The 25466-nt window shown below is 37.5% G+C and overlaps 1 protein-coding gene across 13 annotated transcripts in view; it reads left to right on the forward strand.

The window, feature by feature from the left end:
* Positions 1 to 25466, forward strand: part of LOC132195585 (protein still life, isoform SIF type 1) — a 120730-nt gene that overhangs the window by 85309 nt on the left and 9955 nt on the right. For 9 of the 13 annotated variants that reach the window (XM_059617686.1, XM_059617689.1, XM_059617694.1 and 6 more), the window contains 10 exons: positions 877 to 1022; positions 11149 to 11416; positions 12847 to 12990; positions 19254 to 19436; positions 21181 to 21447; positions 21597 to 21767; positions 21833 to 22019; positions 23177 to 23443; positions 24191 to 24294; positions 25067 to 25270. In XM_059617686.1, the coding sequence (XP_059473669.1) occupies positions 877 to 1022; positions 11149 to 11416; positions 12847 to 12990; positions 19254 to 19436; positions 21181 to 21447; positions 21597 to 21767; positions 21833 to 22019; positions 23177 to 23443; positions 24191 to 24294; positions 25067 to 25270 (1941 nt within the window). The remainder of the gene's footprint in view (positions 1 to 876; positions 1023 to 11148; positions 11417 to 12846; positions 12991 to 19253; positions 19437 to 21180; positions 21448 to 21596; positions 21768 to 21832; positions 22020 to 23176; positions 23444 to 24190; positions 24295 to 25066; positions 25271 to 25466) is intronic. The other 4 variants (XM_059617690.1, XM_059617692.1, XM_059617698.1 and 1 more) reach the window with 1 other exon arrangement.

A 25466-nucleotide genomic window follows, 5' to 3' on the forward strand; every position in this document is an offset into this window, starting at 1 on the left:
TGAACAAAGAGCAGAGCATACATGTTATCCTGCATGTTACATTCATGAGTCTGCATAGCAGACCCTTTTATTTCCCTCTGACCCACTAACCGAGAGAATGGCCGCGTGATTATGCAAATCGCGTCGTCTTTTGATTCATCAGTCGCGCCATACAAATCGAGCATATTCAAATCGCCTCCGCTTTTTTTCCGTGAATAGAGAGAAAGCGGATGCAAATTGCGGCCGTAATCATTTTTACCCAGGCATTGGTTGCGTCAGGCGACCTTCGCAAACGATACCCTTTCATCAGCCACTGCTGATCAATCACTTTGCTTTTTATACCGCGGGTTTGGATTCGGTTCGTTTCATAGCCGAATGTGGAATTTCGCTCTGTTTGCTCCCGGCAATTTGATGACATTCCATTGAAAATGTATTTGGTTTAGAGTAATGAATGGATGCGAAAATAATTTGACTGCTAATGAGCTTTTATAGTGCTCAATAGCCACGGGATTAACCGGTTATGCATTTGTAAAAGTTATTCATGCTTAAAAGCTCAATAGTCAAGCGCATTTTGCATTTTAAACGAATCAAAATGGTCTTTTTTTATTTTATTGATACATTCATTGCTCAAATAAACTACTAATTATACAAATTTAAATGCTAATTTGTCTGCTTTTACAGATGAACATAAAATGTAACTTCATTGAAATGAGAGCTATTCAAAATTAATTTCCCGCTATTCCTCTGAATGCTAAATTCTACTTAATCGTGAATTGAATTTGCTTTAGTGATTTTTTTTAGGACTTTCCAATTAAATTCACAAACGCATGTTTAACTTTGATTGATCAAATCAGTCCTGTCAGTGTGACTGATCGAGTGCTTGGTTTGCTGTTTCAGATGTCGGACGACGACCGCATGTCGTTGACCACGGCCGTCAGCGACGATGACGACGTCGAAAGCGTGCACAATTCGCCGTACAGAGCAAAACAGACTGGCACCGCAGCCGCCTCGTTCAACTGCACTGGCGCCGTCAGGAAGGCCGGGTGAGTACTCGCTGTGTGTGTGTGTTTTGGGCAAAAGCGATCGTCTTTCATCCGACGACAACTTTCCTCACTGCCAAAGTGGCTGCGGCTCTATGAGATATGTGACGCCGCTCTAAGTGGACACAAGGACAGCTCGTTTTATTTGCGCAGTCTGTCCTTCCGCGCAATGGCTCGGCGAAATAGATGGGCGTCTCAATGGACCTTAAAAAAGTCGGAGAACGTCTGTTTTTATCATTTCTGGAATGAATAAATTTTGCATTTGGGTTTATTTAATGTTAATTTGTTAAAATAATGGCCATTTGCATGATTTTTGGAGTATTTTCTTGGGCTGGATAAATCTATGCATTAATTTATTTTCCATTTATAATCAATTATAGATCCTCTCCGGTCAAGTGTATTGCTCTCTATTCTGAAAGATTGCTAAATTTCGAGTATATCTTGTGAAAACACTATTTGAAAATTCCAAACCGTTGCATCTCAATCAAAAGAAAACCTAAATAAGAGTGATTCGCGCGAAAAACGTGTGAGAATTGAGAAGCCAATCAGATGCATCAGTTTGTTCCAAAAACTACAGAATTTGGTCACATTGGCGCTGCGATCGCTGATTTTGCCAAGTTTTCTGCAGCGCCGTGGGGCATTTGTGGCGAAATCAGCGATCGCAGCGCCAATGTGACCAAATTCTGTAGTTTTTGGAACAAACTGATGCATCTGATTGGCTAGTTGGCTACTCAATTCTCACACGTTTTTCGCGCGAATCACTCGTATTTAGGTTTTCTTTTTTGATTGAGACGCAACGGTTTGGAATTTTCAAATAGTTTTTTCACAAGATATACTCGAAATTTAGCAATCTTTCAGAATAGAGAGCAATACACTTGACTGGAGAGGATCTTTAAGTTTCTGCGATCTTTTCCAAATTTAGCAAATCCACGAAGGCTAAATTTGTGCCTCAATTACTTGCCCCTAATTCCTTCTTTGTGATTGTTTCGCAAGAGAGACGGATTAAAAGTGAACAATGCGAGGATCACGACGGTCGGGCGAGAGGAAAAAATCACGCTGCGTTGAGCTGCTGAGGGGGTCAATAAATATATCCAGCTCGGCAGACTAACACACCCCAACCCCTTGGTGGCTAATCCGTCTCGTAAAATAAGCTTCGCGTGTGTGGGTGTCGTAGAGATAAAGAATTATTTTCTAAGAGGAGAGATTAAAGGATGGAAAATAGCTCAGCCTTGGTGGACATGACAACCGCGCTGGTCCGCACTCGCCGTTGTGGGCGTTTCATAATTAGCAAGGATTGAAAGAAAGGCGTTCTGATGAGAGCCTTTTGTGCACTACTTGCCTGTCAATTATTGAGCTGCGAATCGCGTCTGACGTGCAACTAAGTGAATTAGCGCGGCGCCTAAAAGCCCGGAGCGAACGCCCGGCTCGATTAAAACTGCCATTTTTGCCACCCGCTGGATCGAAAAATAACAAAATCCGTCGCAGCCACTTTCTCTCGACAGTTGAAATAATAGCAGAGGGAAATTTTATTGGAACGCCCCGGCGCCACCCTCGATATCGACAGAATTTTCTTTCTCGCCACCTTCTTTGCTTCCAGCGACGGGGTCAAGTGGCAACTTTTTAATTAGTTTTCGCAGCAAGCAATTAAAATCATCACGCTGGCAGATGCCACCGCCGTCGGGTAATGAGCCCTCTGCTCGCAATTTGCGGATGCTTTGAAATATTGCACAACGTCAAAGTCAAGGTTCTTGCTAACTTCTTCAGCTTGTTCGGGAAATAACGATTGCTGAATTCTTGTAGCTCTTTGCTTTGAGGTTATTATTAAAGAAAAATTATTTAAAATACTAAAACGATCAAAGGAAAAGTTTAGATCCTAAAATATTTAATTTTTTTTTGCTTTCTTGCAATTTTCAGCCAGTTTTTCACATCATAAGCGTCTCTTTTGGTGGTGAATTGTAAATTATTTTAACAATCCATTTATTTAATAATTGGAAACTGCTTTAAATACTTTGATTAAAACGTAGGAAATTAATACAATAATTGAAAACATTTATAACAAAGTTTCCTTCAATTTAAAATATTTTTTTTACAATTCAAACTATCTTTGTGTAAATTTTCACATAGATATTGTGTACAATAAATTCCTTCAATTCCATGAATTTTTTCATAAATTATTTTTAATATAAGTTTCCTGTTGAAAATTGCATCTATAAAAAAATATAAGTAGAGTTTGCAAGTTGGAAACAAACAAAAAAGTAATTTCATTCACCTGGCATTTTTCTTTCAGTGTTCATAAAAGTTTTCCTTCGTTTCCTTCCTTGCTCGGAGCGACTTGTAGCCGAAAATAAACGGTGGACTTTCTTCCTTCGTAATCTCGCAAGATCAAATGTCAGCAAAAGGTCTTTGTTTCGCTCACGGGCTTTTCGGGGGCAGGAAACTTTGAAGAGGGAATCGGCGATGCGAGAACCTAATTCGTTCTCAGAGATTTGTACAAACAGAATTAATTAACGCTTTCGCGCCCCCGTTTCACATATAATAATTGGCCCATCGAATTGCGTCACACTTAAAATTAAGAAGAGACGCCATTTTCGTTTGCAAACGTGGGAAGCGGAGCGCGAAAGCGTTATTCCGCTTTGATTGGGCCCCAAGAGTAATTCGGTTAGCATTTATTTAATTGTACGGCTGCGGGGCTCCTAGTTAGGCAACGTTTGCGCAGCCATCTCTCTCTCTCACCCCCTCGCGAAATATAAAGAACAACCCGGGCCGACGTGACGCAAGTTGAATTTGTATGTATTTAATTCTGGCAGTGCGAAAAGGCCCTTTAACCGCATCACGGCAGTCGCCGGCTAATTTATTCATGAAGTTTGGAGTGAGGAGCAAGCAAGCTGAAAGAGACGTCGGCGAATTTCACCCCGTGCTAATAAAACAGCTGCGTGAGAATTGCAGCGCTCGCTCGCGAATTCGCTTAAATATGCGCACAACAAAGACCCTTTTAAATTTGGATGCCATCCACGGATTGATCGTGAGGCTGTCCACAATATGACATGGCTTCGTTTTTTGCAAAATGAAAATGTAGTTTTCTCCAAAAATTCACATTTTTATATTTTGATTTCAACAGAATCAGATTTGATTAAATATTGTATTTATTTGAAACTTTTAAATGTTCAGAATTGATCATAAAATAGCTGAATTTACTATGAAAGATGTTAATTATTATTTAAGAAAATATTTTTTTGAAGAAGTTGATATTCAAGGGGACGATCATAAAAATGAAGAAATCGGGCCTTTCCTCGTTGTAAAAATTGTTTTTATTCAAAAACATGTATTAGTCAGCGCGCAGCGCGGTTGCTCAAGAAATATAAGAAATATGGTTGCAGACCGAGTCCAAAACTGGTAGAGCCATTTTGAATAAAAACAATTTTACAATAAAGAAAAGCCCAATTTCTTTACATCTATAAAAATATTTGTTGCATAATTATTTCTTCTATAATATATAAAAGAATATTTTATTATTTATTTTTTTTCATTCTACTCAAGTCCTGCTCAAGTCATACATAAAAAAAAATATTCTTAAATAAAATTTATTTTATTATTATTAAACGTTTTTAATTTTTTTATTTATTATATTTGTTTTTGTAAATTTAATAAGTTTATTAACTTTAGACAATTTTTTAATAAATTTATTTCTTATAGAACATTGTCAATCAGTTTGTATATGTCATAAATAATGAATTAGTATACCAGAATTTAATCATTTAATGTGCCTTAATTTGCCGAATTACTTCATAATTGTATAATTTGCAGTGTTCGTTCAATCTTTCGAAAACCAACGCCTACTTTTAATGGATTCCTTATTTCAAGTTCAGTTAACGTTCAGACGCAAACAGCACCTCTTCATCCATCACCGAGCAGAAATTTAATCATTCGTCAGCGAGATGGCGAAAATTATTGCTTCTCTTGTTTCCGAGCGAGTTTGACAGGCATATTTGAATATTGTCAGTGCGCGCAGCCGAGAAGCAGCGAATTCATTTTCTTGATGAACAACCGCGCCATAAATTACACAAAGCAGAAAGTAGCAATGAATGTATCGATCTGAGCGGCGCGAGTTTTCATCACGGGTGCGAAAGGGATTTTTTTTTTGCTCGGCGCAGGCGGTGAAAAAATAAATGGCGTCGCCGAGGCAGTTGGCACTCGAATAAGGCGATGCACACGTCCCACCTTCCTTTTTAGCCTGATAAAATATTAAGCCGCCGCTGGAAATAATTTATTGCGAATGCCGTTCGAATGCACGACGGCCCATTGAAGAAGCGCCTCTTTTGAGGCGCGCGCGCTCCACTTCTTCTTGTCCTGCGCCCCGTGTGTGTCGTCGGTTTTTTATGTGTAATGCGGGGAAATATTGACATATGAAAAAACTCATCTCGCTACACAAAAAACATGCAACCATCCTTTTTTCAATATCACACAGCAGCTTCAAAAGATTGTCGCAAACAGCCTCTGCCATAGAGAAATAATATGTACACGTGTGTGGGAATGATGATGAGAGAGAGAGAGGCGGCCTGAGCAAACATACACACCAAGTCCCCTGGCCCGGCCTGTTTTTTTTTTTTTTTTTTTTTGCATCTCGTCGCCCAGATTAAGTAAGATGATTCTGCAGCCGACGTGCTCCGGTCCATATTTATCACTCTTTCTCTCCCTTTCCGCGCTTCATTTTCATTTTACCATCTTGTTTTGGCAACTCCCTGCGGCCACCATGTATCGCAGTCTCCAAATTCCCAAACGGTAATGCCAAATTGGATTTTACGCCGGTCCCACATTGCAAATTGGTTCGGAGGCGGTGGAGAAATTAATTCGACCCGTCGTGTGGTGCAAAATTAAATGTGTTCAAAAATCCGATTAGTCGCAACCGTCAGTGGATTTTGTTAATTTTTAAATTTTTGCCTGCGATTGGGAAATTGGTTCACTGGTGATTGTTTATAAATCATGCCTACAGAATTTTAATTATTAAGAGTCGAATTTGTGAGAAATTTGATGATATTTTTGTATTAATTGGGTTTAATCTTAAAAAACCGATTAATTTTGCATGAATATCGTGCAGGTTTTAATTTCAGCAGTTAATTTAATTTAAAGTTTTATTTATGAGCAACTTCTAAGTGTTTTAATTATTTAAGTATCTTTAATAATCATAATAATTTACTCTGCTCCACCCCTTGAAGAAAAAAATACAATTTAAATATCTCTAAAAATTTCCAATATTGTTGGCAAAATACCTTTATTATATTTTATTATGCATAATTCATCAATAAACTTGTATTGTTAATTACTCACTCACAATCAGCAATAATCTCCTTTTTAAGTTACCTAGAAATTACTAAAAAAAAAATTGAATTTAACGAGAAATTATTATTATTATTATTATTTATTGACATATGAGACGTCGCCACGATGGAATTACTCAGTGCGACGCGTCCCATTTGCAACATAAATTAATTATTTCAAAAAAATTTGAAGTGTAAAAAATCAAACTATTATTTGTATTAAATTTTACAAAATACAAATTTACAATTTTAAATTTAAAGTTTACTATTGTAATATGACATTTTTGAATCTGAAAATATAATAAATGGCGTTTCTGTAAAGTTACTTGCAACTCGAAGGAGCTCAAGTCAACTTTGCGTCAGTTGACGTCAAATGGCAACATCATTTGACGTCGGGTGGAGTCTGCATTGTCAGAGATAAAACCCTAAAACAACGCTTGAGCTTGGCGAACGATTGTCGAGCAAATTTCCTCGCAAACAAGAGTCTCGGCGTCGCCGTGCAAAATTCCCTTCAACTCTCAAATGGCTTGATCTCGAGAGCTCAAGTACTCGAGGGAACGTTAAGTTTGCATTACCTGTTTTAAACTAAGCCGACCAAAGTTTTGCACACACACACGCGCGTATCCAGAATTTGCAACTCCAATAAAGCAGCTGCTCCCATCGCGATTAGGCTTCGAGCAGCCAATACAGGGCCAATCTGAAAGATCAAAGGGTGAATTCCGCTTAAATGTACATAATACGGGCCCCTCGTGCATATTCAAGCGTTCCTTATTAAAAAGCGGAATTTTTCGTTGCTTGAAATACATTTTGAAAATTTATATTTCGGTAAAAAGCCCGCATTTGGGGAATTTTCACACACGGATAACGTTTTCCTTTATTTGATCTAAATCCCATTGTGTGTCTCCGAGTCATTTTTCAAGCGGCACAAATGGCGTCGTCTCACTGTCGACCCTGCCAGAGAAAAGAAAAGGCAGCAGGGTTTCCTGCTCGTAAATAACCGGCGCTGTTTCGTTGAGCGAGAGCGTCTCGTCTGAATTTTTAATTTGCCAGACTAATGAGGTAAAGTCGTGTTTGCGCTCGCGCAACCATCCCGCGCTCACTCTCGACTCCGCGATTTCACAAAAGACATATTAAGCAATAGAGTCTAGTTGACTGATGACTTATGAACTGGTTTGCTCGTAAATTTTTTAGAGTAAAAAAGGTCCATAATTTGATATTGAAAAATAATGCAACGGTTTTTAAAAATGCAATTAACAAAGGTGCGTTTTTCAGCAAAGAAATCCAAAGTTTGCACTGCAAATCATATTAGTTAAAATATTAATTTATTTTAATAAATTCTTCATTTTAATATAAAATGAATTATTTTTTTGAAATTTAAAAAAATTCAACGTCATCTGTTGTTAGTATATTAATGAATAAAAATTGATGAAGAATAGAGAAGAAAAACTAATCCCAATCTTTTATCACTTTTGAGAGGAATAACATTTTTGTCTTAGTTAATTATTTTTGTTTAAGTTTTAAAAATGGTTGTGTTTTGACCGGCCGGGCTGTTCCTTTTCAGCTACATAGCGTTGGTAAAGTAATAATCTGCCAAGTCATCTCTTTTCTCTCCCACCGAGAAGTTTCTTATATAATTAAAAGACCAAGAAAAGCTTTTAAGGGTGACACCGGAGACTCCTGACCTTTTCAAACTCGGGAACAAAATGCGTCTCCTCTGAAATTAAACGATATGATTCATTTTCTCTTGCAACCCGTGACCCCAAAAGGGTCCTTTGGACCAAAAGTTAGCACGAAGCGAAGTCTCAGGCGAAGCAATTTCAAGTCAGCACAGTTTATACAAATAATTTCGCACAATCAGAGCAGAGAGCTTGGCCGGTCAGCGGGAAAGTTCGCCGCAAATGAGCAAAGGGTCCGAGGGCGTTAAATTCGGTCCAGCAATTTTCGTTCTAATTGGGCTGGGCAGCAGCTGCGAGTCTCGCCTGATATGCGAGAGGCTGTCCTCGGAGGGCAACAAACTCCGGCGATTGGATTGCGGCAGTGACGTTTAATAAATCAGATTCAAGTATGGAAAAGTTGGTGCTGCTGGCGGAGGCCGATAAAACCTGCGAGCGGCACATAAAATTTGTTTGACTTGCGAGTGGTTCTAAACGTAGTTTCCACTATGTACGTGTGAACGATCGCTTTTGAGTGTGAAAAAATATGCCTCTGGCCAAGTTTTTGCCCTGGAGCAGAAAAAAGGGGTAGTTTGAGACCGGAATGTTTTATTATTTGAAGAAAAAATGTGCAAGTTTCAAAATTAAAAAAGACATGATAAGATGAAAAGACTGCTGGGTTGGCAAGTGGACTTATTATTTTTTCTTTTGCAGATAATGTTATTTTATACAATTACATAATTAATATAAGCTGAGCTTTGGTAAAATTAGGAAGAATTTTATGGGCAAATAATGTGGTTTTTTTCATAAGAAATAAGGGAAAGAGATGAATTTTAGATGAAAAAGGCTAAATCAAATAAATATGTTATAACTTACAAAATAATGTGGTCATTTTTCAATTCAATTAAATAGAGTCGCCGTTTTTGTCCCTAAATTTTTTCCCCTAAAACCAAATTCTTCATTTCCCCTAAAATCAAAAGCCCTAAAAGCATTTTCCCTAAACTTTTTTCTTGCATTTCCCCTAAATAGCAATGTTCCTAAAATTATTTTCCCTAAATTGGAAATATATCTTTTACCTGAATCCGAAAAAACGGAGCAAAAAATAATGTAGTCTTCCTTCGAACACCGCCGAGAAAGGTATGCTTAAAACACAAGTTTCAATATTCTGACAAAAATATTTAAAAAATTAATTCAATTTGTTAAAAAAAATTTGGAATTAATCGTCAAATTTTATTTAAAAATGTAATTTTTATAAATTTCAAAATATATGCTCTAGTTTCTTTTATTTTGTTGTCAAGTCTTATTGTTAGTCCAAATCCTGAGTACACTACCTGGATCTTTTCCCATGTTGCTAAAATAGCCTTTTTCCGTTTTTACTTGCTGAATTTGCAAACTTCTTGAAAGTCAGCCAGACAATAATGACAATGCCATTGAGCATTTGTACAGATTTTTTTCCTTCAGTTTTATAAGAGTTAGTGAGCCCCAAACTTTGTAATTTTTTTAGTATGGACTTTGTAACTTCATGTAAGTTTTGAATTGTGTTTTTAATTTCAATATTATACAATATATTATCTGTAAATGAGCTGGCAAACAAAACTTTTTTCATTTGTAAACACAGCCCTGAATCCAGGGCCTTCTCTTATGGTTTAGGGGAAATGGAGTTTGGGGGAAATACAGTAAAAATCCATTAGGGTAAATAAATTTAGGGACAAAAGGGGGCTCCCTTTAAATAATATATTATGTAATTTTATGAAAAATTTTATATGAAAATGGTTGGTAAAAGGGAAATGTTGTTTAAGTATAAATAAGTTGTTTTGTTATTTAATGAAAAACATAAATTTTTTAACTTTGAAAGGTCTTATCTCCTATTTTCCCATAGCTTACAAAGTTATACTTCCACTTTTTGACTTCATGAAAGATTAATTATTTACATTTTTTGTAATGATATCTTCCATCTTTTAAACGGTTTATAGTTGATAATTTTGTAAAATCAAAATATAAATCATTATTCAGTATAATTTATTAATGATTTATTATTTTATTGCTTACCACATGTACTATGAGTTTTTGAAATAAGTTTCAAACTAATCACTTACATCCTATAAATAAGTTGCAAAGTTTACAGAGTCGTCGTGTCCACCAAAGTTGCAGCCAGATTTATGGTGCCCCGGCCTTTTGGCAAAACGCAACACTGATGCAAGGGCGACGGGCGCTATTTACATTAGAATAATAATTCAAGGGTCTCCTCCGCTTTGGCCGGCCGTAAATAAATTTGCGCTATCGCACCCTCGAGGGATCTCCTCGTCCTCTCTCTCTCTCTCTTCCTCCGTTACCCTGCTTTGCGTCCGAACCGGCTCAACACGTGTACCCAGATTCGATCATGCAAATGCTAAATCGACCCTAAATCATGGTGCCGCTGCGAACGTCTCTCGTTTGGTCTTTTGCATCAGCGGCCTGTCGCCGAGAAATATTATTTCGCGTTTCTTTTCCTGCTCACCGGGTGCGATTCTTCTGACACGCGGATGAATCACACCTGCTTGATCGCATTATTTGCGCAGCGAAAGAGGGAAAGATTGCAAAAGAAGGAAACTAACTTTTCCCATTTTGACTTGGACAGTTTTTCTTGCGCTTTTTTTTACTTGAGATATTTGTTAGACCTTTTACATCATTTAAAGAATTTCAGATCAAAAGTAATTAAGAAATTTTTTCGTAAATATTTATACCAAGGAAACCAGAGCGTAGAGAATTAATTTTGATGACCAACGTATATTTTTGTATTAGTGATGTAAATTTATTAATATTTTAATATTTAATTAAAAAAAAAATTATTTTTATAGCTATCTTAATACTTAGAAATAGTTCATATTACAAAAGTAACTAAATTACATTTTAATAATACAAAAAAAATTTATATTTAAAATAACATTAATTTCTGATGATATTTTGAGTATTAAAAAACGTTAAAAACTTTATAAATATTCATTTATGTTTTTTATGGCATTACAATAATTTATAAAATCTAAAAGGGTGCTTCATTCCAGACCTTTTTATCGAGCAATAAATAACCGATCGGTTCCGCCCAAAATCCGCCGCAGCCAACTTTGCCTTTTCGCAGCTCTTTTATTTCTTTGCTGATTCTCGGCGGCCTCTTTGTCATGACAGGTTCCTGAGCGTGAAGAAGTGGCTGCTGCGCAAAAAGCACCAGATCGAGCTGGCCAGGAAGCGCGGCTGGAAGGGTTACTGGGTGTGCCTCAAGGGCACCACGCTGCTCTTCTACCCGTGTGACTCGCGCGAGGGCCGCTCCGTCGAGGCGGCGCCCAAGCACCTCATCATCGTCGACGGCGCCATCATGCAGCCCATCCCAGAGCACCCCAAAAGAGATCACATCTTCTGCCTCTCGACCGCCTTCGGGGACGCCTACCTTTTCCAGGTAAGACACAACCTGATTTTTTCAAGCCACTGAACTTTTGTTGAAATTGTGACCTTTTGCCATAGAGAATTGTATTTTATGCAATTTTAAAGATCCTCTCCGGTCAAGTTTATTGCTCTCGATTCTGAAAGATTGCTAAATTTCAAGCATATATCTTGTGAAAACACTATTTTTTGACAATTCCAAACCATTGCTTCTCAATCAAAAGAAAACCTAAATACGAGTGATTCGCGCGAAAAACGTGTGAGAATTGAGTAGCCAATCAGATCCATCAGTTTGTTCCAAAAATTGCAGGATTTGGTCACATTGGCGCTGCGATCGCTGATTTTGCCACAAATGCCCCACGGCGCTGCAGAAAACTTGGCAAAATCAGCGATCGCAGCGCCAATGTGACCAAATTCTGTAGTTTTTGGAACAAACTGATGGATCTGATTGGCTACTCAATTCTCACACGTTTTTCGCGCGAATCACTCATATTTATGTTTTCTTTCGATTGAGACGCATCGGTTTGGAATTTTCAAATAGTGTTTTCACAAGATATACTCAAAATTCAGCAATCTTTCAGAATAGAGAGCAAAACAAATGACCGGAGAGGATCTTTAAATTTCGTCTGCATGTGAAATTTTATTCCCTGTAATTTTTAGCAACCCTCTCTTGTGTTGGTTTAAATTTCAACTTTTTCATTGGTTTATTTTTGCTGAATTTCAGCTTTATCCGCAAATAATCTCATTCTAAAAGGTCTCCAATGCATAAATAATTTTATCTCTGATGGCGTCATTATTAAACTACGTACCCGTTCATGTGTGCCCGAGAGATTTTCCCATTTTTTTTTGCTGCTCGCTTTTACGAGCTTGTTTCAAGCCATCGCAAATATGGTGTTGCTGCGTCATTTCCAAGCGGATGCAGACCTCGTAAAATGGCTGTTGGGATGATCACGCATATGAACCTTTTTATTATTATGGAAAAATGATTCTCTCTCTGGCGTCGATGGACCGTAAATAATATCCAAGAGAATTTTCCCATGCAAAATCTCTTAATACCTTCACAGAGGCACTTTGTGAAAAATTTAGAGTTTGTAAACATCTCAAATACCTCTCATTTTACTATTATAATTATTTTTTGCAGTAAAAACGAGATATTTTAAATTAATATTAATATAATGTAAGCTCAAGTTTTATAAAAGAAAAGAAAACTTCTTTTTCTTTGTGTGTCAAGTTTGAAAATCTCAAGGGAAGTTTTAAGTCGGATATCTTAATCCTCTCAGCGTTGATGGATGATTTTCGAGCACACCATAATTTTTTGCCCCGCCGTGCATTGGTGGGCGAACACAAATTGGATAAAAAGTGGTGGAGACGCCACTGCCGGGGGCAAAGTAATCTCTGCCCGACTTAATTGGTACACGACGCTGACAGAGTTATTTTTTTTCGCAGGCGCCCTGCCAGGTGGAACTTGAGAACTGGGTGAACAGCATCCACTCGGCGTGCGCGGCCGCCTTTGCCAGGCACCGCGGAAAAACGGGTACTCTGCACCTGCTGCAGGAGGAGATCTTCCGGCTGGATAAGGCCATCGAGTCGGTGAGTAAAACTAAAAAATACACTTTGTGATGATTCCGTGCGAAGCGCACCTGCCGTATCGTGGGAAATTTCCATAAGGTTTATCAGTAAAGTTAAAACTCTCGCAATCAAGGGATTAAAAGTTTATTTTTGTAGAAATTTAAGGAAAATATAATACGGTTTAGTTATAATTTTGATTTTGTTAATACACACTTTTTATGCACTGTTTTTTAGACTTTTTTTAAAAATCAACATTTTCCCAAGTTTCAAAACTAAATTTGATAAGAATTTTGCCAAATCCAGTTCATATAACCTGGCTAAATAAAAGCAACTTTTGTTAATGGGAAACTTGCCAGTAAATTTATTTATTTTATTGAAGTTGAAATAATTTATTTAACTAATTAATTTAATTTTAAGATTCTCTTTAAAATTGTCAAAAATATATGAGACAAGTAGATGGAAATCTATAAAATCAGCAATCCATTTCAGACCATTCGAAGTGACATGTTCGGTTCGACCGTGCAAATTGCGCAACCTTAATAACGCCCAGAGGCACTCGTTCGCTCCTAATGCCCAACAACACAAACGCAAATCCCTGTTTGCTTCGACCGCCACTACATAAATCTTGGCGTTGAAAAGGAATACTGTGTTTGTATCAAATTATGGCCGCTACAGCTTTGTCCCTGCCTGGCTACGCTTCTGCAATTGCGGCAGAGTGTGTAGGCAACCTGCGCTACGCATGTGCTCAGCAGAGTGCCTAGAGTTGGCCACGATTCACGCTTGTGTAAATACGGCAGCCGGCGGGTCGGTTGATTTGCCGAAAGTTTTGCCCTGTTTCGCTCGTTTGCTCCCTCGAGCCTTCAAATCGCGAGTGTGCAACTTTTTGTGCCCCGACTTCGACGTGCGGAAATAAAAAAAATTTGCCTTTGCCAAGCACCACAGGCAGCTAGCCGAGGTTAGATTGTCTGCGAAAAGTGATCGTCCAAGCTGAAAGGATGAGTTTTTTTTAAATGTAATTTAAAAATTAAACTAAAGCTGGTTGTTGACATTTTTCATAGCCTAATAATTTTTTACTTAATTCAAACTATTTACCCTTTTATTAATCGGTATTAATTAAAAAATTAAAACGATTACTAATTAATTTATATTTTAAAATATTAGAACGCGATTTTATTAAAATATCACGACGAAAACCTTTCATAAAGCAATCAAAAATATTAATAATTGATAATTTGGTATCAATAAATGCATAAAATATTAAATTTAAATTTTAAAGACCTTTTAATGCTTTTTATATCAGGATCCTAAATGTTTAAGTTGAACAATGCAAGCTCTTTTAGTATCAAGTTAATGTTTGGTGCAGCAGCAACCTAATTTAATCTTTTAATTCATGTTCATGCCGTTGTTGACGCTGCGGAAACTAACACGCCTATACATGAAATATGATGATTCATGTCATTTCGCATTACAGGCTGTGCTTGTTTATCGACCTATAACGCTTTCAGTTTCCAATGATGGCACAACATCACTCGTCAGATTAGATTAATCTTTCTTTTTTTTCTAATATCCGCAATGCAGAAAATCCGTCCGTGAGGGAAAATTTACTCGCTCATCCTTCTCGACCTACACGTGCGCTTTTCCAAAAGAGACTTTTGACTTGTTGTTTACAAACTCGGCGTGCGTTTTAAGAACCCAAACTCGGGCCGATCGATCGCTAATTATAATTTCCAAGAGCTTCACGCTTTCCCGGGGTCGGTGAAATTCAAGTTCTGAAAATAAGTATTATACGGGGAGGGAAACACGAGAAGCCCTTGGTGGTGAACTTTGTGCGAATTCACTCTGCTTTAGCTCCATTGTTGGCATCGCCTGAGATTGAGTTTTCTGTTGGCTGTTTTTCTGGGGAATTTCATTTGGCCCAGGCTGAGAGCAGCGACCGACTTGGTGACATTTTCCCACGGAATAAAATCGGAGCAGCCTTCTTTTCTCCGTTCTGATTAAAAGTGGGTTTCGTTTGTTGCGCATCATCTCTCCCCTGCTTTTAGAAGAAAAATATAAAAGGATCTCAGCTGCACGCAGCATCCGATATTTGCGACATTCATCTTACTTGGAAACTTTTCCCGATAATTCGAAGTCGCTCGGAAAGATTGATATGGGAATAAATATTTTCAATACGACATTGCGACACAAGAACACGAGACAACGGCAATTTCTTTTCTCAGCCGATTGCTTTTCCAAGTTAGATTGGGATTAGAATAAAAGTTGTTTGTATTCTGTAAGGAGGTCGGCAAAAAAGGAGAAGCAAATTTGTTCAATCTTGATTTAAGTTTTATAATTACAAAAAATAAATTTAAAAGTTCCAGGAAAATCATAATTATGGAACTGTTTATTCATAAGCCAGGTTTTTTTATTTTTGAAGTTTTAGTGAATATGATGTTTAAAAACAAAATAAATTTCAAAATTAATTTAATTAATTTAATTATTATCAAAAAAATAATAAATAAAAGTATCGTAGAATGTTATTTATTATTTATTTTTATTTTATTTTATTTATTTAAAAAAATTATGGTAATATTTTATTTATTAGGGATTCTAATAATTTTATTTTCCATATCTTATTCAGGGCCGATATTTTCACCAAAAATCGTCTGGTCTGGTGCGTTGAGGGCTGTCAAAACAGCAGCAGAGAGCTTCGTGAAATCAATTTCGCCAACAAGCCGCAATAAGAGACCAATTTTTTCTTTCCAAAGCACACACACACGTCCGACACGATGTTTCTGTCGCAGTGTGTGTTTTTGTCCGGCTGTAATTGGCCCGATTCAATTACGTCTCACATTCGAAGACTCTCTCGGACGATTTTTCTCGTTTCTTTCTTATTTCGTGGCCCCGCCCTGGGCATTATCTGCGCGCCCAAATCTGTTCCTGACCATTAGAAAAATAAGCAGCCGTCCGGGCATTTCTCCAAAAGCAGAGCGAAAATAACTTTTTATCGCCACACACTCACAGGCCTGAATAATGCACCATAATCATTTCTCCATCGATCCCCGGGGGCTTGCGGCTCTTGCTGATCTCCGGCCGCGATTCCGATTGTCCAGCACAGCGATAATCTGCTCGTAAACCGTCCCACTGGACTGACAAGCCATGGCGGAAATTTGCTGATAACAGACCTGCGAGGCTATTGAATCAATCGACCTGGAATAAAAGCTTTTAGCCGCTCAGTTAATTTTTAGATAAATTTCTACGTTGCAACGTGAAATTTATGAGGTGTTAAAATTGAAAAGAAACTCAACAGACTGGAAAATGGTGCATCTCTTGCTTGCAAATTATGCAGCTCACACCCTTCTCTCTGTGCTCAATAATTCGAGCTGCTTCATTAGCAGCAAATACTGCAGTTTCCAAAGACCGTGGGTTGGTAAAATGTGGCGCTTTATACATGAAACGAACATTCATTCTGTATGTATGGACGCTATTCCGAGCGTGTTTGCGATTCTGCAGCAGGGAAATGCATGATTATGATTACTGCAGATATTTCTACCGCATTCATATATAGTAAAGAAATTCTCATTAGCGTGTGCTCAATTTAAAAAAATGCATTTTTCATCGTTTAACATTGAATTTGTTTGGATAGCATGTAATTGAATAATTTTAATTATATATCATAATTATTCATTCTCAGAAAAATGTATCTTTATTTTTATAAAATTAGCTCCTTAGACCTGCTGTTTTAAAAATTAACTTGATCAACATTACAAATCTAATTCTCTTTTGCTGCATTAATAAATAATGATTCTTTTCAAAATGGATTGGTTTAAAGGACAGGATGAAATTTCACATTTGAAAGTGACAAACAATAATAAGAGATCTCACTCGGTCAGGATCATTCTTTTTGAACAGTTTAGGATAAATCTAATATTATCCCAATATTATTGGACGACGAAAGTTATACAATCCTTCTATAAACGTAAAAATCATTTAAAATTTTAAAGTAGCGAAAATTTAACCCTATAAAAATTAATTAAAGGATAGTAATATTATTATTAAATCAATAATAAATAATTTAATTTAATTGTTATATAAAAAAGTAAACATTCTTGTAAAAAATTTAATGAAAAAGAAATTAAAACATGTTAAAATTTTAAATAAAAGTAAAACATTAAAATTTGGCAAATGCAGCAGGCGATATTTATTTGCTTCTCTGAGGTTTCTGGAAAATAAAATTTACCTCATTTCCGAACAGCATTTTATTGTAATTCAAATGCAGCGCCCGCTTTTTAATCAAAAGCACATTAACCGTGCAAACTTCCGCGCGCATCCCGGAACACATAAACAAGCCACCGCAAGTTGTATGGAAAACGATATTATGAATTTCACTGTGCGCTTTTCCGCTTTTCATGGCACTCGAGCGAGAAAGAGCGCGGTTTTGTGCTCTAATTCTGGAGTTTCGCAAGAATTTTGAGCTCGTCGTCGGCGCCGTCGACAACTAACTGCGGCTCGCATTTGCGTGGAACCGCGATTCTCTCTCGCGCGAGCCGATCCCTCTTTGTGCTTTGCGTAATTATCATACCGCACCTGCTCCGGAAAGTGGGCCGCCCTTTTTCCACCGCCAGCCGACGAGCTTTTGTTACGCCGCAATTTATTTCTGACATCAAAGGTGCGCTTCTTCGAAGCGGAAACCCGATGCGTCTAATCAAGCATTTTTGTTCTCTTCGCAGGCGCCAAGCGAACCGCGCTTGCAAATTTCTTGTTTCCGACAACCCAAAAGCTGCTCGGCCGTAACGGCGCGAGCTTCTCCATTTTCCTGCCGTGCATAATTAGCACAATCTTTGACCTACTTTAACATGACCTAGATATGAAATGAACGCAACCGTCATTTAATTTGCAAAATAAAAAATGGATCTTGGTTTACTTTAAAAATTACTAAAATATTTAATTGAAAACTCATCGTAATCCATCAAAGTTGGATTAGCCAATTATGAGAAAATTTATTAGATGAATATTTTGTATTATACGTCATATTATTAAGAAACCTATTCTGCATGTGAATTCATTTTAAAATACTTTCAGTTAAATTTGAATGTTGGGTTTTAAATTTATAAATAAATTTAAATAAATGATAAAAACATTTTTATTAATTTTATTACTCAAATTTGAAAAGCAGGTAAAGAATTTACTTTAATCACTTAAAAATATATAAAATATTTTATTTTATTAATATACCCTTAAATGTATTATTAATTATTTTATGTTATTATTTACTTAATTTAAATAATTAGTACTAGTTGAGACTAATCGCCTTGACGTGAACTTATGTTCTGAGACAACGAGATATTTTGAGACAAAGCCGGTGTAAAAAATTTAGAAAATTCCTGTTGTGATAATAAACAATTTTAATTGAGGGCGAAAATTTCCCAAAATTAAAATTCTTTAAAACCACCCCAATCTGTCCGTATTGTTTTGTGCTGGACAGCAGCTCGCTGCGGGTGGAATTTGATTTGCTAGGCAAAGTGCTACTGATGAGGCTTCAATAGCCGAAACAGCTGTCCAGCACAAAACAATACGGACAGATTGGGGTGGTTTTTAAGAATTTTAATTTTGGGAAATTTTCGCCCGCAATTACAATTGTATATTATCACAACAGGAATTTTCTAACTTTTTTACACCGGCTTTTTCTCAAAATATCTCGTTGTCTCGGAACGTAATTCCATGTCAAGGCGATTAGTCTCAGTACTAATTAATTATTTCCCGTTTTGAGTGGTTTATTTGGGTTTTAAATTCTCAAAAAATTAATTTAAATAAATTTAATTAAAATTTATATATAAAAATCTGTTATATTAACAACAATATAATTATTATGTATCCAATTTTTACATCAATTTAACCGAATTTAACAAATTGGTTTTATATTATTTAAGCTCACGTTTTTTATGCCTAACACTATTTTGGTGTTTACCTCACTTTTTCTAAATAAAACTGAATTAAATGCCGCCCCTGCCTTTTATACTCTTCCCCACGGACCCCAAAACCGGCAGCACTCAAACAAGTAGTGTTTCACGGTCGGGCGGCAACAAAACGTCGTCGTAAACTCTTCGAAAAGTGCCAAAGGGAAACGCCAAAACTGCCACTTCATTTTCGAGCTGGAAGTGCAGCGAAATTTGCCTCACTCGCACTTGTGCGCGCTTCTGAAGGGGTGCGAGGGGAGTTGCGTTTTATATTGACCGCGCGAATTTACGAGCGACGAAACGGTGCAGGTGAAACGTGACTGATGTTTGATATTTTGTGTTTGGCAGGACCACAAGCTGAAGCACATGGCCGACCTGCAGCAGAGTGTGGTGAGCGACGCGGAAACCAAGCGCCAGATCACCGGCCAAATAGTGCAGTGGGAGGAAAACCTGGAGCGGCTCCACTGCGAGCAATTTAGACTGCGATGTTACATGGCTTCCTTGCAAAACGGAGAACTTCCAAACCCCAAGGCAAGTACAAAAGTGTGTCTTTGGCGCCCTTCCGGTGCCCTCGGTGCAAAGTGCCTCTCTCAGGTGAAGACAAAAGAGAGGCACCCCTTGTGCATTTTCAGCGTCGTCGCTACCGAAATTGGCAGGAAGTGCCGGTCGCTTCCGAAACAAAAGTTTCACACGAGCGTAATCAGACGACTTGCACACAAAAACGCTGGCAAAACAAATTGTATTTTTATTATTGCTGTGGTTTATTCTCATCCATCCGTGTTATGTCAAATGAAAAATCACAAAAAGTTGGAATTCAATTTTTTTTGGGTAATTTTTTGATAAGAAAGAACAATTATTGCTCAGAATTTATTAATAATTGTAAGAATTTCCATTCACAGCTATTTATTTTTCTCCAAAGACAAACTGTTGGTTGTTGCAATAATTTATAATCGTGAAAGTTTTTAAAAGCTTAACTTTATGATTAATTATTTAAAATAAAATATATGTACTGAAATAATGAGAATTTATTGAATCAATTAGATTAAAATTGACGTATATATTTTGTTGCTTACTTTTTAAACATTTAATTAACTGATAAATTAGATTTTTAATGACGTTTCCTAAGAGTTACCTAATCAATAAGAAGAAAATTAATCCACAAAAATTATTTTATAACAGATAAATATAATATTTTTATATAAAATATATATTGATATAATTATAACATAGGCAATTTACACACATTATTCAATCAAGGGTTTTTATAAGTTGTTTTTATCAAATTTCCAAAAAAAAGTTCAAATAATTAGATAAATAAAATATTCAATATAAATATTTAAAATAAAATAAGTATCGTTTAATAATAATAACTAAATTTATCCAGAGTAACAAAAATAAATAAATAAAATATGTAAATATAAATTAGATAATAATCAATCAATCAACCATACCCACTTATGTGCTTTGACATACTTTTGTATTAAAATAACATTCTAAAAATAAAAATGCTCTTGACGTTTTGTTGTCTTGCGTAATGTGCAATAATACTAAATTGGCAACATTAACAAAATACGGTTGGGGTCGCGTTTTCTTGTGCTTCGAAATTTTCCCGCAATAATGATATGATGATGACCATTTACAAAGGCAAGAGTCTTGCGTAATTACACCTCGTCTCGCGAATTCCATCCCCGTGGGCCGTGAAGAGTTTATTTTCCTCGCCTTCAGCGAGAGCGAGCGGCGATATTGCTCCGCATGCTCAGCATCGCGCGCGTTCCTCCGCCCAGCAGCTCGCAGGATTTTGCTTCATTTCTTTTTTTTCGCTCATCCACCCTCATCTCCGAGAGGGAGAAAATAGACTTCTCAGGCAAAAACAATACACGCGCCAGGGACCGTCACGCCGAGATCAATAATAAAACGCTCGTCTGCGCGTGTGATGAGACAATTGATGTGCGAGTCAGTTTTCGCCAACGTTGGCGTGTTTTTGTGTTGATTCGCGTCTTTTTTTTCGTGCAACTTTATCAGGCGCGTCAGGAATGCAAATTTTCCTTCTTCTTCTCCGAAACTTCCCCGGGATGTACATCTTGGGCCGCGAAGAGGAAGTTGGGCGCAATCAAGCATGCACAAAGCACCCTAAAATAACTCGAGCTTATCCGGCCCTTTCCGACTTGCTCGGTCAAAGACGGGGATTATCCCTTCCCCCGACTTGATCCGATCAACGCGAATTTTCAATAACAATAAAAATAATATCTGTTCTGCTCTTCAATTTGCGAAACAGAGTTTGCTGACGCACGTGTCGCGGGCCACGAAGAACACGCTCAACCGGCTAGGGGTGTTCACGGTGTCGTCGTTCCACGCGTTCATCTGCGCCCGCAGCCCCTCGTTGCTGAACAACCTGCTGGCGGGTCGTGGGGCCACCAAGCGACGCGCCCCCATGCTTTCCAGGAGCAATAGCGGCTCCAGCAGGCGCTCGCTCCAGCTCGGCGGCTCCGGTTCCAGGGAGGAATCAAACAAGGCCGCCAAGGTTTTACTTCCAGAAGGACAGGTAAATAAATAATTTCATAGTTTGTAATTTTCCTTTAAAAAAATTGTCTTTTTTTTAAATAATGATTAATTATTAAGGAATTTCATTAATACAAGTTTAATTGAATTTGATGGTTTTATTTTTTTTCCACGATTTGATGTATTTTCCAGAGTGCCACAGTAATTTTAAGAGAAGCGATGTCTGTGGAGGAATTCTTAGTTAGCGCGTGTAGTCGAAAAAACTTGAACCCGATGGAGCACTTTCTGCGTGTGAAGAAGCGGAAGGAAATGGAGGATCACAACTATTTTGTACCGCATCGCACCGACCTGGTCGAGACCTACGTGAGTTTTCCAGCGAATTGCAATTCTCAACTCGCTTTTGAAACACAATTATTTTGTCTTAATAGTTGCACACCCACGAGGTGGTGGAGGTTTGCGCAAAGATCCTGTACCAAGTCGAGCTGCAGAGAGCGACTCTCGAGCAGATGTGGGGCTTTTCGGTCGAGGCCGAGTTAATTGAGAACTCGGAGCGGCAGGACGAACTCTGTTGCTATGTCAGCAGGGTCGAGGACAAGAGCGTCGCCATGCAGAACGGTAAGTCAATTTTTCAGCTATTTTCATAATATTTTTTTAATTTATAAAATAAAAAATTATATAATAATTTTATATTACATTTTTCTGACCAATATTTTGAATGAAATTTACCATTTGGCAGTTTTTTTATTATTTAAATTAATCGGATTGGCGTCAAGTTTTTTTGTCATTTATTCATGCAGTTTTCGTCTGCTTCACATTCAGTGGCAGTCAAAATTAATTTCCCTTTTGAGAGCAAGAAACTCATGGAAATTCCACAATCTGAAAAGCCGCAAATAGTACAAAAGGGCGCACAGTGGGTGGCAAAAGGAGGTTCAAACTTCCCCAGGAATAAAAAAAAAATTCAGGAATCTTCTCAATATGGGAATGCGATTCGCACTCTCCATTCTGGTGGTCCGTGTTGTTTTGCACTCTCATTTGATATGCCATTAACACGAGAGTGAAATAATACTTTGCAGCCAGAGGCTCTACTCTTTTTTTCCGCTTTCATTCACCGCGCTTTTTCTTGAAAAGGGTTGCTGGCCCGATTAAAATCTCACTTGGGCGCTTCTCAAAATCCTCGTCGTCTGCGTTGCGAAAACTGTGTGTACAGATCCAGTCGCAATCTGACGTTTTGTTGGCTGCTTCCTTTCATCCCGGGTGGTCATCAAAAATGACGACTCCATCAACGCTCCGAGACCTTTATTTTGATAAGACAAGATGCTCCCCTTTGCTTTTAGCCGTTCCAAAGAAGCCTGCGCGAGACGTTATATGTGTACCCAACAAAATGGATCTTTTTCCTCCTCTTCTTTTTACGCATCAATCTTTTGCCGAGCACAAGCTGCTGCCACATTATTTTGCCTTGGCCGCCGTCTGAGTCTTTCATAATTGCGCACAAGTTGCAAAATTCCAAAGTCGCTGCCGTCTTTCCACTTCTTTACTACACAAGTGGTGCTCATTCTCAGAATATCATCTTTTTTTTTCAAAAATAGGACAGACCCGGAGATATTAGCCGAAAAACTTTTATCCAGAATTTATGCCATTCGGGTATAAAGTTTGCATAAAAGCAAAAAACACAATGTGATGCTTTCTTTCTCCGGTTGAACTTTTCCGACTCGAGAGTGATAAATCACTCGCGGCAACGGAAAATAATCCGGCCTCGATTTTTTGGTTCGCAGGCATCATCAAAGGCGACGAGATAATGGTTATAAATGGTGCCATCGTGAGTGACTTGGACATGATGTACCTCGAGAGTGTCCTGCAAGAGGAGCTCTCGCTCTGCATGATGATGCGCTCGTCACGCACCGAGCCACCTGACATCGCCAACCTGATGCGTGGCACCACTGACGACATGATCGACAGCCTCGTGTGTCCGCCACCACCCTCGGACGGACTCATCAGCGAGGAAGTCATTTCAAACCTGATTGTCCCCGCACCAGGATGGGGTCAGTTTATAATAAATTTAATAAGATAATAAAGTATATTTTATATTCATTTATTTTAATTAATTTTAGTTTTTGTGTATATTTTAGAGTTAGAAAATTTATTTTAAAAATTTGGCTTTGTTTATTTTTCAAATATTTAGTTTTTTTTTTTAAATGAGTCCTTAATGATCAATTGATCTTATTACCAGTTCTTGCTTTAAATTATTGATATAAGCTTTGTGGAACATTTGCTTGGCTAACAATAAATGATGTCAAAAAGATTCTCACTTGGCTGGTACTGTAAAATTTTTGGATTATTATACATTAAATAATTAATAATATTGCTTGTTTGAAGAAGTTGACACTCGAGGAGATGATCATGGAAATGAAGAAATCGGGCTTTTCTTCGTTGCAAAAAATTGTTTTTATTCAAAAACAAACGGCTCTACCAGTTTCGGTCAAAAAATACAAAAAATCTCAGCAAATTGGTGTTTTTTCAATTTGCTGATTTTTTGTATTTTTTTCTTGCTCATGAAATAGGGTCGCAGACCGTGACCGAAACTGGTAGAGCCGTTTGTTTTTTAATAAAAACAATTTTTTGCAACGAGGAAAATCCCGATTTCTTCATTTCAATAATATTATAATGTTGTAAATTAGTATCATTTTCTTCATTTTTCACCTAAACTCATTAAAAATACGTCAAATATTACACATGAATCACAATTTCTATTTTATTTTTCCTAAAAAATTGTATTAATATTGTTTCAGCTAAGGAAATGTACTCGCCAGAAACAGAAAGTTCGCCAGTGCCCTCAAGCGAGGCGAGCAAAGCTTCGCGCGCCAACTCCTTTGAGATCGACAATCTGCTCAAAGTAAGGGACCGAAATTGATATCCGCGAGGAATAAGTACAGAGTTACTCTGCATGCAATTTGCCCCCTGTCCTCCAACTGTATCAAAAGGTTCATCACAACCTCCTCCTCCCAAATTCACTTTTTCTCTCTCTTTGTGTTCTGCCGTTATTTTTCAGTGCATAGCAAGTCAAAAGAAAAAAATTAGAATAATTGGTAGTTATCATCAGCAGATTAGTCCCCCGTTATCATTTAGTGTGTATTATTAGTTTTCACTCTTTGTTTGCATTTTGAAATCATATCCCTCAGCAAAACACAGACTTATATGTTTTTTTACACAAACTGCATTTTGAAATTTGAAGAGACGAAAAACACTTTTTGACTTGCAAATTTTTTCAAAACTCTCTGCGTGTGTCCTTTCGTCTTATTTCAAAATCCCTACCTTCTCACACAAAATAACCTCCACAATGAACCTTTTGCTGTACATATATCGAAATCAAGCCATCAGCATGTAGCTCATTGCATAACATATACAAAATCCACTGGATTGAATTGTAAATAAATATATATACAAAACCGCACAATCACACTCGACAAGAAATGGAAAATTCGCTCGAGCCGTTTTTTGTGCAAATTTCGCATGTCGTGTGAACGGTTTTTGCTCTCTTTCTATTTTATCATTAAATTTGTGAAACTGCTGAAATCACGAAGGACGAGAACTTGCTCGTCGTCGACACATATATTGGAGAATCCGGGTGGCAAACTCTAATTTCGCGCACTCAATTTGACATGCAGCCATGCTCTGCCTTGCAGACCGCTGAGCAGGTTACAGGATTCTGTCGATCGCCGGTGGAGACTCGCAAGTCGAGCCCCACCGGCAGCATCATCAGCAGCCAGTCGCAACAAGCGGTGCTCACCCCCAGCAGGCAACTCACCGACACCGAGAAGCTCAGGAAGGTCATCCTTGAGCTCATTGAAACAGAGAGGACTTACGTAAAAGTGAGCCAATTTTTTGCATTTAATTAAATTGTCTTAAATAGAATTAATTGTTATTTATTAATACTCTTTACATTGAAAAAATACCTGTTTTAAAAAAAAAATTGATAATTAAACTGGCAAAAAAATAATCAAAAATAATTTCAACTGTACAGTGTTTTGGCAGGGGTTTCTGGGCACCAAAATGACCCTCTTAATG

This window comes from Neocloeon triangulifer, unplaced genomic scaffold, assembly GCF_031216515.1.
Source record: "Neocloeon triangulifer isolate White Clay Creek 2 clone unplaced genomic scaffold, ASM3121651v1 ptg000009l, whole genome shotgun sequence".
NCBI lineage: Eukaryota > Metazoa > Arthropoda > Insecta > Ephemeroptera > Baetidae > Neocloeon > Neocloeon triangulifer.